Here is a 14,364-nt window from a genome sequence, read left to right on the forward strand (position 1 = left end):
ATGTAACATACAAGGCTTGTATCCCAAGCGAAGAGGTTATGGTAATACGTAAAACTAAGTGATCAATACATATAATTGGGCATCATTCAGCATGTACTGATTGTAACTTAATAATTCAATATTAAAATAACATTTATCACATGTAAACCTTGTTAAAATACTTATTAAACAAAATGCCTGTGTTGTCAGCTCATAGGTCAAGGTTACATTGACTTTTACAATTACAAAATGAATAAAATTATTGACTGCGGTCTTGCCATGGCTGATATATTTCTATGTGTTCAAGTGATCATATTTAATAAAGTTTTTGACAGCTAAGAGGTACTCCCAGTGAAGTTTAGTCGATAAAAATGATATTGCATTTGACATTATCATTCGACCATTATACAACTGCTGTCTAAGTTGCATCAGACATGATATAGCTAGTGATAACCTTGAATCTGTAAGTCGGGACAACCAGTCTGAACTCAATCATCATACCGAATGATATTGTCCGTCGATATCACAAATGTACAAAGGCAATAAGAAGAACCCTTCAAAAAGAGCTTTACATGTGTATCGGTATCTAAATATTTTCTGTACCGCTGATTGTAACTGGTCGCCTTATCCAGGACATGTCGCTTAAGCGATAAATACGGAAGATAAATATTTTAATTGACATTTGAGAACACTTGCTTACAACGTTTGATCACATTTTATCAGATACGCTATCGTCCGCAGATATACATACAAAATCCAACCACACGAGTTCGTGTTCACCTGAGCATATATGAAAAACTGTTGAGATGCTGTGGTCAGTAACAGCTCGTTGTTTGTCCGTCGTCCACAGCAAGTTTACAGACAAACTTCTTCAAATAATTTCTCAAAACAGCTCAAGAAAATAAAGAACGGAAATTTTGTTGAAATATTCCTGGAATGACCGTAAACCAAATGCATTTAATTTGATAACTTTAAAAAATATATATAATTGTCACGACAACAAAAAACTCGAACACTTTTGACATATTATTCACGAACAGCACGCCGTTGGTTTCAATATGTTTCGTAATTAATATTTCTTTGGTTAAATTTTCTCTTGACAATTTTTGTTTCTTCAAACACGGCTTCCAGGTGGTTTAAATATTAGTTTTTATACACCATTTACATAGGCAATTTTATCAATCCTTCTGAGTGAAAGCGATTTATAATGTTTATAATCATTATCAGAGGTGTTTCTCAAAAGAGTTTCAACTCAAGTAATAATTTTTTTTCGTCGAATTTAGGGCCAACACAGTGTATCCATGCGATATTCTTCTTGTCGGAAAACACTGTCTGGAAATAATTATCCCGTAAAATGTTGATAATTCACGCAGAAGCATGTGCACGTTCATAATGGAGAAAGATATCTGATTAATAAATGGCTTTTGTCAAAAACCTGTATAATATTCCCATTAGAAACATTTACTCGCTTTCAAAAAATATTTCAGCGACATATTTCTTGGATTGCCATCTTTCAAAATCCTTCAAATACATTAATGCGTAATCAACATTGATCGAATTATGTGGTGTTTGTAATAAATAGAACTGTGTTTGGTTATTAAACAACTTTGACTGAAACAAGTGAAAATATAATAGAAGTTTCAAAATTCAAAGTTGCTCCAAAAAAGAATAAAATTTGATGATTGGTACCTTAAGCTGTCGTTGTTCTTTATTTCAAGATAATTTACATGCTTTATTGATAACACATTCAAAAAGTACCAAAGTTTAAATACACTTTTTCGAGTAAGCGAATAATTGTTTGTTAAACAATCAGAAAAGTTTATCTATAGTTGTATTTTTATGTAAAAATGGTACCATCTGATTTTCGAGTCATCACGAGGCTACACCACCTAAATAATCAAACATGTTCCATTTATATTTCGTGTTAAAATCAACAACAGTGCTAGGACATTTTCAAACGTTTTATTCTTTGAAGGCGATTCTATTTAGATGTCAAAATTGCTATTTTTCATCGCATTCACTCAGGTGGGCAGCTTGACAACTTAGCAGACATCTTGTCTGTATTAAAGATATGACTATTAATTAAAACTACCAAGTTTTGCGCAAATAATGTAACACATATTGTTTAATATATTGAAAGTTCTCAAACATATGGACTACATGGTTTTTGAAAATCAGCCGCTTAAGTTTAATAACTATAACAACACGGTAAATTTTATATTATTTAAGTCAATTGTGTGCAATCCATAGATTATTGAAATAAACCTGATAACTATCGTTTTAAAAATTACTTTGATGATTTGTAAACGTTTTGTTTCGCTGATATATCATTACACCGTACAGCTTACTTCACATGAGTGTGATTACTTTTATTGATTTTTCTTAGAAACCATTTATCAATATTGAATTAAAGGTATATTATAAATACATCTTCTATATGCATTTCCGAAAATTACAGCACTGTCGTAATTTGCATCCTTATGAAGATGTGCCGATTTTCAGTGTTTCATATGTCTAGTAACGATATGGGTACAAACGGGTAAATTAATGCACTCAAAGAAAAGTGAGCGCCTTAGTTGATTTCTATGTTAACCGTGTATAGCTAATAAGCAAATAAGGATGATGCTTTATGCTGTCTCTTAAAATAGTTTGACAAATGTTAAATAGAAGTCAATGCGCGCATACAAACAATTAAATTTTCAAAATTCATGTTCCTTCTTAAATTTCACTAAATTATTGTTTTGGTTTTAATTTGAAAACTTTAAGATAACATGACTATATTAACAAGGTGCCCTTCTGTGAATATTTAATTAATGATTTATTTCGTTCCCCAAACTCGTCTCGTACACAAAAACAATTTGATCAGTTATTTTTTTTTTCATAGGATGTCACTCACTTTTATAAGTAATTATTATGATGAGTACACTGAATTCCTTAAAATATTTGAAAGTCATGCCGATTAGCTTTTCAAAACCCGTTTAAATAAACAGTCGTCAGCCAATTAATGTCTTTTTCTCAATCTAGTTACTTTAGGTTATGATATTAACCCAACTATGTCATATCGGTTATGATTTGATTTCATACATGAATGTACCCATTACTGATATGTTAATTCGACGATGATAGATTAAAGCTTTAAATTAAATAACGACCAATTTGCAATATATTGCTTTTTCAGGATGAAGCGGCCTCTAACGGAAATGCAGAGACTGCAAGGTAACGTTCAGTTCTAAATTGCGCCAAAATAAACCTTTCTCAGTTTGTATCATATAGCACCGCCTTCAATGGGTTAATAATAGCAATTATTGATAGAACAAGAACGTTCGTCAAAAAGATCCTTTTTTTAATTTATTTATGAACACAAAGTTTTTTTGTAAAATTTCTTTCCGAGTTACTTGCATGCTTATACATGAATTATTTAATGTAATTGTGTTATTAAAACACAACTAAATGCTATGCTTACATCGCCTTCCTGGCAAGGAAATGCAACATATCACTATCAATTCATGCAAGACAACCCCTAAGGAAAAACACAGTCATGTATATTTTCCAAAATATTATTGAAATATGCTCAAAGAAAGTATTAATATTTTTATTTCAATGTCATTGTTTAATTTCAGTAAGATTTAACTGTCTGTAGTAAAGATTATCCGATATTGCATGCAGTCAGATGTTACATATTCAGTTCTTATATTTTTGGTTCAATTAAAAAAATGATCAGGTGATAAACTCGTTTTCAGATGAAGTTTGGAGAAATATAGAGTACTGTAAGTTAAAAAAATATAAACGATGATCAGTGACGTTGAAGTATTTTTGCGACTAAATGAACGAAACTGATAAAAGTATATTTTATATTTGGTAAATGTGTATACGCTAACGAAAAAAAACTAGTTCAAACCTCTTAATATGGATAGAAATATAAACGTGTCGACTACCAGTATTACTGAATAGGATAACACGGATTGATTTGTATTGTTTCGCAGCAACCTGCGTTTAAAGTAGGTCACATGGTTCCGATAATATAAATCACACTATTGAACGTATGTATTAAATTATTGTTTTATATTCTACAGAGAACGACGACGAGCAAGACCCTTTGCATTCTGAGGTAATATTTCACAAGTGTTTAGAAACACATGCGTTTTCGTGTCATTTTTGTGTCTTTAAAAGACAAACAACTTTTGTAAATTTAACATAAATGTGTACATAATTTTTAGTTTGTTACCAAAAAGAATAAGGATGAACAAAACAGTGGAGACAAATACAGTTGTAACAAACAATAGAACGACAAGAAATAGAAAGTTGATCCATAGGTGAAATCTTTTTTTATGCCCCCTTTCGAAGAAAAGGGGGTATATAGTTTTCGCATTGTCCGTCTGTCAGTCTGTCTGTCAGTCTGTCTGTCTGTCTGTCAGTCTGTCACACTTTTCGTGTCCGCTCTCTAATTCAAATAGTTTTCATCCGATCTTTACCAAACTTGGTTAGAAGTTGTATCTAGACAATATCTAAGTCAAGTTCGAATATGGGTCATGCCGGATCAAAAACTAGGTCACGGGGTCACTTAGTGCATTTCAAGGATTAAGCATGGTGTCCGCTCTCTTATTGAAGAAGTTTTCATCTGCTCTTTACCAAACTTGGTCAAAAGTTATATCAAGACAATATCTAGATCAAGTTCGAATATGGGTCATACCGGGTCAAAAACTAGGTTACGGGGTCACTTAGTGCATTTCAAGGATTGAGCATGGTGTCCGCTCTCTAATTGAAGTATTTTTCATCTCATCTTTACCAAACTTGGTCAGAAGTTGTATCAAGTAAATATCTAGGTCAAGTTCGAATATGGGTCAGGTCGGGTCAAAAACTAGGTCACGGGGTCACTTAGTGCATTTCAAGGATTTAGCATGGTGTCCGCTCTCTTAAAACTATATAGAACGAAAAGAAATAGAAAGTTGATCCATTGGTAAGATCTTCTTTTTTGTTAGGATTATTGTTTTAAAGTACTGATAAAAGAAACCAGTCTCAATCAACTGAAACAATTCAAACTTATCTTTTATGACCTTGTTGTTCCAAAATGCGTCATAACTAACATGCATAGGATTAAACGGAGACCTGACCCAAACATGGTCAGTTGTGTTTATTTTATAATGTAAGATTTCCTCTTACTGTTTACACACTCTAAACAGGATTTAAACCGTTCAAATCGTTCATCAATTCCTTATTTAATGTTTAATATCAGCATCATTCTACATTTTTAATCTGTCGCAAATAAGTCTCTAATTGTTTTTATTATAACTGATTAAAACGTTATAGGATTGTTGTATTTTACACAGTTTATGACAAAATTATATGGACTTCGGCGATTGCTTCAATCTAAGTGTGTTCTCATGTGTGATCAATTTGCATGAACGAACGTCAAAATTGTGAGATGAAATTAACTGATACTCAGGTTTTGCACCTGCATGAAATAGGCAATAATGTTATATATGTCACCTTTAAAGACCGTTCTAGTAAGTGTCGGGTTTGTATGATAATTGTGTACACGTTTGATCATTTTGTTTATTAATTTATAATACACTGTTATTTGCAGTCTAATGGTATCGTTCTACAGACTGTTTAAAATATAGTTTTTACAATTAAGTGAAACGTTTCCTCGTATTTTTTGTAGTACCTTGTAGTATCTCAAAACAGCGCATCACAAACTTTACCCATTATATTACACAGTTCGTGGCTTTGTACAAGAACAAACATCGCTACCTAAAAGGTCAAAGATCAAAGGTCAAAATACACGCCATGATCATTTTAGTTAACATTAATGTACAATTATTGTTTGAGTTAAAAATACCCGCCATTGATAAATCTATTTATGAACATATTTCATCAAGTAATAATTTTTGTTCTGTCTCTTTTCATTGTGTTTTTTTTGCAAAGAATGTGAATATAAGAGTTAACTCTGACTTGAAAAATGCTTTATGATAGATTAATATCGTAAATAATACACACATTTATGTAGATATTTCACGATATGAATTTATTAGGATTTTATTTTATTTATTAGCAAATGTTTTTGACATCTCTTCGCGACATCCCGTTGTTAAACAGCACGATATCGTGGGAAGACACACAGGACGCCCTTAAGTCTGACCCACGATTCACGGCCGCGGGAGACAACGCAGAAAAGTGGTTTAAAAAGTTCAAAGAGGAGCTTGTAAGTATGGACTTTACTCCATTTAAATCCTAATTATTTGGAATATAACGCAACAACAGCAAAGGTTTTTGAGACACACTCGAGTTTGTTTATTCCGTCATTTGTTTCAATTATTACGATAAGTGAAATTCTATTATAAAATCTTTGAATTCAAAATAGCAATTTTGTGTACACCCTTTTTAAATGTTGAAGGCTTACACATTAACTTCTCAACAATATTAAAGATATGAAACTCTGTGTCCCGTGTACGAATCACATGACTACCCCTGTGGATTGAACGTGCTAGAGGCAATGCCTCACTAAATTACCATGAAGTATCCATGGCCAACATTGTTTCATGGCGTTGCTTATTCTTCTTTTCGTGATTCTGATCGACCATGGTCTTTTTAATATAAAGTTATTATCACTGAGCGATGATAAAAAATATATTTGACCTTGCCTTGGATACCAATATGGATCTCGTCACCTACAGTTTAACTGGAATTTTAATTAGACCCCAATGGATTACAATACACATTGCGTTCGCTTTAGTTGTAATGAAAATAAATATTAAAAGACAAACAACTTTTGTAAATTTTACATAAATGTGTACATAATTTATAGTTTGTTACCAAAAAGAATAAGGATGAACAAAAACAGTGGAGACAGATATAGTTGTAACAAACAATAGAATGAAAAGAAATAGAAAGTTGATCAATTGGTAAGATCTTCTTTTTTGTTAGGATTATTGTTTTAAAGTACTGATAAATGAAACCAGTCTCAATCAACTGAAACAATTCAAACTTATCTTTTATGACCTTGTTGTTCCAAAATGCGTCATAACTAACATGCATAGGATTAAACGGAGACCTGACCCAAACATGGTCAGTTGTGTTTATTTTATAATGTAAGATTTCCTCTTACTGTTTACACACTCTAAACAGGATTTAAACCGTTCAAATCGTTCATCAATTCCTTATTTAATGTTTAATATCAGCATCATTCTACATTTTTAATCTGTCGCAAATAAGTCTCTAATTGTTTTTATTATAACTGATTGAAACGTTATAGGATTGTTGTATTTTACACAGTTTATCACAAAGTTATATGGACTTCGGCGATTGCTTCAATCTAAGTGTATTCTCATGTGTGATCAATTTGCATGAACGAACGTCAAAATTGTGAGATGAAATTAACTGATACTCAAGTTTTGCACCTGCAAGAAATGAGCAATAATGTTATATATGTCACCTTTAATGACCGTTCTAGTAAGTGTCGGGTTTGTATGATAATTGTGTACACGTTTAATCATTTTGTTTATTAATTTATAATACATTGTTATTTGCAGTCTAATGGTATCGTTCTACAGACTGTTTAAAATATAGTTTTCACAATATTATGCGTAAAGTAAGAGAAACGTTTCCTCATATTTTTTGTAGTACCTTGTAGTATCTCAAAACAGCGCATCACAAACTTTACCCATTATATTACACAGTTCGTGGCTTTGTACAAGAACAAACATCGCTACCTAAAAGGTCAAAGATCAAAGGTCAAAATACACGCCATGATTATTTTAGTTAACATTAATGTACACTTATTGTTTGAGTTAAAAATACCCGCCATTGATAAATCTATTTATGAACATATTTCATCAAGTAATAATTTTTGTTCTGTCTCTTTTCATTGTGTTTTCTTTTGCAAAGAATGTGAATATAAGAGTTAACTCTGACTTGAAAAATGCTTTATCATAGATTAATGTCGTAAATAATACACACATTTATGTAGATATTTCACGATATGAATGTATTAGTATTTGATTTTATTTATAAGCAAATGTTTATGACATTTCTTCGCGACATCCCGTGGTTAAACAGCACGATATCGTGGGAAGTCATAAAGGACGCCCTTAAGTCTGACCCACGATTCACGGCCGCGGGAGACAACGCAGAAAAGTGGTTTAAAGTGTTCAAAGAGGAGCTTGTAAGTATGGACTTTACTCCATTTAAAATCTAATTATTTGGAATTTAACGCATATAGAGCAAAGGTTTTTGAGACACACTCGATGTTGTTTATTCCGTTATTTTTTCAATTATTAAGAAAAGTGAAATTCTATTATAAAATCGTTGAATTTAAAATAGCAATGTTGTGTACACCCTTGTTAAATGTTGAAGGCTTACACATTAACTTCTAAACAATATTAAAGATATGAAACTCTGTGTCCCATGTACGAATCACATGACTATCCCTGTGGAATGAACGTGCTAGAGACCATGCCTCATTAAATTACCATGAAGTATCAATGGCCAACATTGTTTCATGTCGTTGTTTATTCTCCTTTTCGTGATTCTGATCGACCATGGTCGTTTTAATATAAAGTTTCTATTTTCATAGAAAATAACGTGAGTCGAACCTATTTCATAGGCCGCGTGTGGTATCGCGACCGGAGTACAATGATTAAACATGGCTTGACCACGATTATTATTTTTTCATCATGCTTCATAGTTTTAAAAACTACCATAGTCAAACATGGTATGTGGCTCACACGTTTCATGGTCGCCATTGTGCATGTATGTTGTTTGCGAGTGTTCTATTACAGATGCGTGAGGACTTTTTTCAATTACTCCGCGACATCCCATGGATTCACAGCGGGTCATCGTGGGAAGTCATAAAAAACGCCATCAAAGAGGAAAAACGATACATGGCCGTGGAAAACGACAAGCTTCCGGCGGAGAAGTGGTTTAACAAGTTCATAGCGGATCTTGTATGAGCGTTATTACAGTTTCGCCCTTTGTATAATGACTCGAAAAAATCAATGGCAAAATTGTTATCGAGACACTTTTGTATGCAAAGCTTATACATCAAGTGATCACTAGAATGAAAAGAACAGTAATGAACTTCAATACATTAGAATACAAATAAACAATACCCTTCTTTGCTAAAAAAAATACAGTATTTGTTGTCGAAAAATGGCTTGTCTGCTCTTTTACTTAGAAGGTTTTTCGAAATAATCTTTTTTTTTTTACATATGACCCTCTTTGAGTCGAAGTGGCGCGTTTAATTATATAAGGTCTGCCTTATATGCAAGTTTCATACTTACATGTAACGGATAACACTAGAGAGGATCTGTATTTCAGAATAGTGATTGTGCTCCCTCTAATTTTACTAGTATTTAGAAATATCACATAATAAATGTGTACTTTATCCGACGCGTCGTCGTTTCGTACAAGAACCCAAAGTTCTAATTCAGAAATCATGCTTTCACCTCAAAAGTCCAAGACATTCCTGCTCATTATTTCTCCATCTCTGTGTCAATCACCGTCCTTATTAGCTATAAGGAACAAGCACATCCACTAAAATATTATTTTTAAAGACAAATAAGGTGAATGCCAGAGATAACACCGACTTGAAATATGTCTTTTTAATATAATGATGTATTGTCAAATAAACTCCAGACATTTTAAATTATTTTTGTCACGTTTAAACAAATGATCAACAGGTTTTAACGTGCATGTATTGGATTCTATCGTAATGGCTATATATAAACAGCAACTTCACAGTTGATACAAGTAAAACCATTTAAGACCTGTTTATTGCTTCCGGATATAACACGCGTTTTGTTGCTTGTCTCAAATGTGTAATATTTACAAATAATTATAATTGTATGAAGCAGACAGACAGGCAAATGTTATGAAGACAATTAAAGTAAAACTGACTGATCGACAGTTTCAGGCAAACCTCAGTCATAGGTATTGTCCATCAGTGATTTAATGGAAATACTGGAACAAAATCGTCTCTTCTTTTTCATTAATTGCTTGATGTTTAATATGAAATGATCGAAAAAAGAAAACGTTAAACTTAATTATTAACAATTGTGTTTTTGAAGTTTTCCTATTTTTCTAGGGGAGTAAACCATCGGGTTGTTCCACAGGATACCAGGTATTAAATGTATTTATTTATTAAACGCATTTTACAATTCGTGTGACCATAGCAATTGTTTCGTTGGTTTTACACACTTGCATTTTCACCATATCAAACAATATGTTCGATTTATATAAAAATCGATGAAAATTGACTTATTAACATAACACGTTCAATTATACAATCAGGGTCGAGTTTGGTATTTTTAATCATTCTCACTAATGTTATGTGGGACAGTTCTTTTTAATAAAAATCATGTTTTTGTATGGATTTAAGACAATATATTCAAGTTTCTTGTTTTCCCAATCCATAAAGTAGCAACTTTAAATAAAGCCTAATAGTATCGTTCCTCACTCTATATGAGATATTCCTATCTATTCCGATTAAGGATATCACGAAGTCAAAGTTAAATTTAAGTGATGGATTGTTCTAAAATTTACTGCAAGCAAGAATATCAATTCATAAGCATTGGTAATCGATACTGCATTTTAGTTCTAGAAACAAGCAATAACCTCGCCGTGTCAACTATTAGTAAGGTAGACACATACGCTAAATTAATATTCCTATTTGTTTTGGGTTTGATTTTGCTTGTGGTATATTTGTCGTGATACGCTCCGATTGATTTAATCGATTTAAGTACATATATTACATTATTCGCCTTATATTTACCAAGATTCAGAAATCAAGAACCGCGTTTCATCTTTAATGACATAATCTGACATTTTGTGTGGAAACTATTATTAATATTCTTAAACAATACGGCATTGATACACGTTCGTGATGTGTGCCGTTTTGTTAACATGTATAAGCTTTACACAATCTTCCTATCTATACAGCTCACTTGTAAAAATAATCATCGCCCGTTGTTTTGAAGTTAATAACAACAAGAGATGCGTTTGTCAGAAACACGATGCCCCCTACTGCGCCGCTTTGATACATATTTTTTTACCTTTGACCTTGGAGGGTGACCTTGACCTTGACCTTTCACCACTCAAAATGTGCAGCTTCATGGAATACACATGGTTGCCAAATATCAAGTTGCTATGTGAAGGGACATAGAAGTTACGAGCATTTTTTGAAACCTTAATGCGAAACCTAAATTCAAAGTGTGACGGAAGGACAGACGGCCGGACGGTCCGATCACTATATGCCCTCATTTGGGGGCATAATAACAACAAGAGATGTGTTTGTCAGAAACACAATGCCCCCCTACTGCGCCGCTTTGATACATGTTTTTTTACCTTTGACCTTGAAGAATGACATTGACCTTTCACCACTCAAAATGTGCAGTTCCGTTCCGTGAGATACTGAGATATTTATATTTAGTTTTAGTAGAGCTGTAATTCCAATAGTAAACTGTAATTTCAATAACTTATGTTAATTTTTATGTTAATCAAGATGTGGCATGCAAACGGCGGTAACCAACCCTGGCTAAAGGGACTGCTTCGTACCTTGGTATTCAGTCCGTTCAAGTGGTATCGTGGCTCTTGTTGGATCAGCGTTCCACATCTTATTGTATTCTTCATTTATGCTGCCAAACTAGGATTTTCTACATATGCGGTAATGTACTTTTGATATTTGGAATTTGTAATGATATTGTCCTTAAATTGGTAAGTGTTTGTTTTACAATTGAATTAAGTATGTAAACATTTGGGGAATTTACAATCTAAATATACAGTTTGTATCTACGGTTTAACTATCTGTATAGTTAACGGGTATATTTATTGAATTTTATTTTGTAACCCATCGTGCTTTCGTTAACCGCGGGTTATAGTGGCCGCATTTTAATTGAATTGGTTTCTGATGAATGTCATTTTAATCAAGCAAGCGTTTGTTTATTTACGTATTTTCAATTTTAACGTTGACCATAACAAGCACATTACCTGGCAAATATTTTGGGATATTATTTTACTTGCTGAGCCATCATTTGAGAACTTATTTGCGCACACGGCATCATGCGTAGTCATTTTACCTTTGGTGTACATCTGTCTCAGTCGCACCATGATTCCGCAAAACTTAATACACGCATATGCTTCAAATATGATAATTCCCTCGCATTAAAACGTTTTCTGCTTACACATAAACGCAGTGAGATATTGTGATACTTAATTGCCAGCGAGCTCAATATGTGTTGGATATGTGTGGGTGGAGGTCAGTGCCCCGCTGTACACGGCAAACGACGAGGCTATTTTGCGAGCGTTTCGACTGCCTTTTACAATGAATAACGTAAACGCTGAAACTTCCGAATTCGCAGCACTCACGAACTTCATGAGACATCTAACTAAAAAAGATAAATTTTAGGAAACGGATACAATATCTAAAGTCGTGCTCTTTACCTCTACCAAACTGTCTTCCTATGAAGGAAAGTACGATTTGAACGCCTGAACTTTGCAAAAGCATTCATATTAATGGGCATTGAAAGTGAACGATACTTTTTCCGCTTCAAGCATGATTGACACAGATATAAGCAAATAAGAAGAACAGATACAATGTTTAACATTTTGACTTTTTGACATATTTATACTATTGCTAGTCTCGAAGTCTCCCTAAAGCTTTGAAGTTAAAAGCTGACTTAAAGGGATCTTTTCACGCTTTGGTAAATTGACAAAATTGAAAAAAGTTGTTTCAGATTCGCAAATTTTCGTTTTTGTTATGATATTTGTGAGGAAACAGTAATACTGAACATTTACCATGGTCTAATATGGCCATTATATGCATCTTTTGACGATTTTAAAACCTAAAAATTATAAAGCGTTGCAACGCGAAACGATTGAATAATTTGGAGAGTTCTGTTTTTGTCGTTAAATTTTGTGAAACTACGAAGATTGCTTATATAAGGTAGAAAATACGTCAATTGTGTGTACTCGGCGGAATAGCTCAGTAGGCTAAAGCGTTTTTACTTCAGGACTCTGGCAGGACTCCAGGGGTCACTGGTTCGAAACCTGCTCCGGGCAATGTTCTTTTCCTTTTTTTCAATTTTATTCTTGATTTTTTACTGAAGCCTTTACGATCCAATGTTTACATTTATCAATATAAAGCATTTAATGAATGAATTAAAAAATGCCAAAATCTGTGAAAAGGCCCCTTTAAATAGACTATTAAAATATAAGCAAAATTTCATTTCAACGATTTCTCTTCGGGCAGAAAAAAGATGACCCCAATATTTCGGCACCATATGTAAGGATTGAACAGCAATTGAACATTTAAAAAAAACTCGTGACTTTCGGACATTCCAAAATCACTGTGTTAACTGTATATCAATTTAAAATTCTATATACTTATATATTCTCAAATGTATTAATACTAATAAAAAATAATCATCACATTTTATTTTTATTTTTTTCTCATTAAATCGTATTAGTATGTTGTGTTTTTTTCGTAACTTAATGTACGTTTGTGCATATTTTGCAGTAACGTCGATACCCATGCTTTTCATTTTTGTATTATTATAAAATGCATATTTTAGACACAAATGATTATTCCCATGCATCATTTAAAGAAATGAAGTAAAACGGTGTTGGCTTATTCACTCAGGATATTTTGAAAGACTCAAGTCTTTTCTATTTTATTACAAAGTAACAAAATCTTATTTTGCTGTAACACTTTTTAAAAATTATTTTAATATCTTTTTAAACGAATGAATTTAATATGTAATGTTTGTAACGTTTGAAATATAAATATAATTACTTTTTCTGCAATTGATTACCAAACAATTAAATAAAAATTTCATCATCATACTTTAGAGATTTAATGACAATTCAATACCTACATTTTTCTATAGGTATTCACGTTTGGAGTATGCCGTGATCAACTAAGCGACGCCATAACACACGGTCAGGGGGTTCTCAAGAACAATATGCTGAAAGCTTGGTCTGCAGGTGAGTTTGCAAAAATATCATGGCTTAACGTGCACCTTTAACTTTGAAAGTCAAGTGACTTTCAAGTGATTTTTTTTAAACCGCAATCAGGGGGGCATGCGAATACGGAAGCTTACCGCCTCTAAGTGAGATGGTTGGAACAAAACTTCCAAGATGGCGTCGTTTTAGTGTTTTTCGTGAAGGAGCAGCGGATATTTTCACCCGGTAAGACAGTTTATATTTATGTTTCTTTTAAATGAATAAGCCCTTTCGGCTCTACGGTGTTTGTGCTCCCCTCGGTTTTTTGTTAACAATACCGTAGACGTCGGAATAAAAAAGTTATTGAAGCAAAACCGTCGACAAATTTGTTGATTAATTTCTTGACCTTCGAGATGTTGGATGTTCGAATATCATTTTCTCTCACAATAA

At 32.9% G+C, this 14,364-nt stretch overlaps 1 protein-coding gene across 5 annotated transcripts in view; it reads left to right on the plus strand.

The window, feature by feature from the left end:
* The first annotated feature begins 2,031 nt into the window (after positions 1-2,031).
* The window catches only part of LOC127844887 (mucolipin-3-like), a 32,046-nt gene continuing 19,713 nt past the window's right edge, over positions 2,032-14,364 (plus strand). Inside the window, exons 1-9 of one of the 5 annotated variants that reach the window (XM_052375434.1) lie at positions 2,032-2,187; positions 3,158-3,195; positions 4,053-4,087; positions 6,032-6,181; positions 7,991-8,140; positions 8,757-8,921; positions 10,061-10,096; positions 11,477-11,638; positions 13,860-13,956. In XM_052375434.1, the coding sequence (XP_052231394.1) occupies positions 3,159-3,195; positions 4,053-4,087; positions 6,032-6,181; positions 7,991-8,140; positions 8,757-8,921; positions 10,061-10,096; positions 11,477-11,638; positions 13,860-13,956 (832 nt within the window). In that variant the 5' untranslated portion in view covers positions 2,032-2,187; position 3,158. Of the gene's footprint in view, positions 2,188-3,157; positions 3,196-4,052; positions 4,088-6,031; positions 6,182-7,990; positions 8,141-8,756; positions 8,922-10,060; positions 10,097-11,476; positions 11,639-13,859; positions 13,957-14,364 lie in introns of those variants that run through there. The other 4 variants (XM_052375435.1, XM_052375436.1, XM_052375437.1 and 1 more) reach the window with 4 other exon arrangements.

The sequence above is a fragment of the Dreissena polymorpha genome, chromosome 9 (genome assembly GCF_020536995.1).
Source record: "Dreissena polymorpha isolate Duluth1 chromosome 9, UMN_Dpol_1.0, whole genome shotgun sequence".
Taxonomy (NCBI): Eukaryota; Metazoa; Mollusca; class Bivalvia; order Myida; family Dreissenidae; genus Dreissena; species Dreissena polymorpha.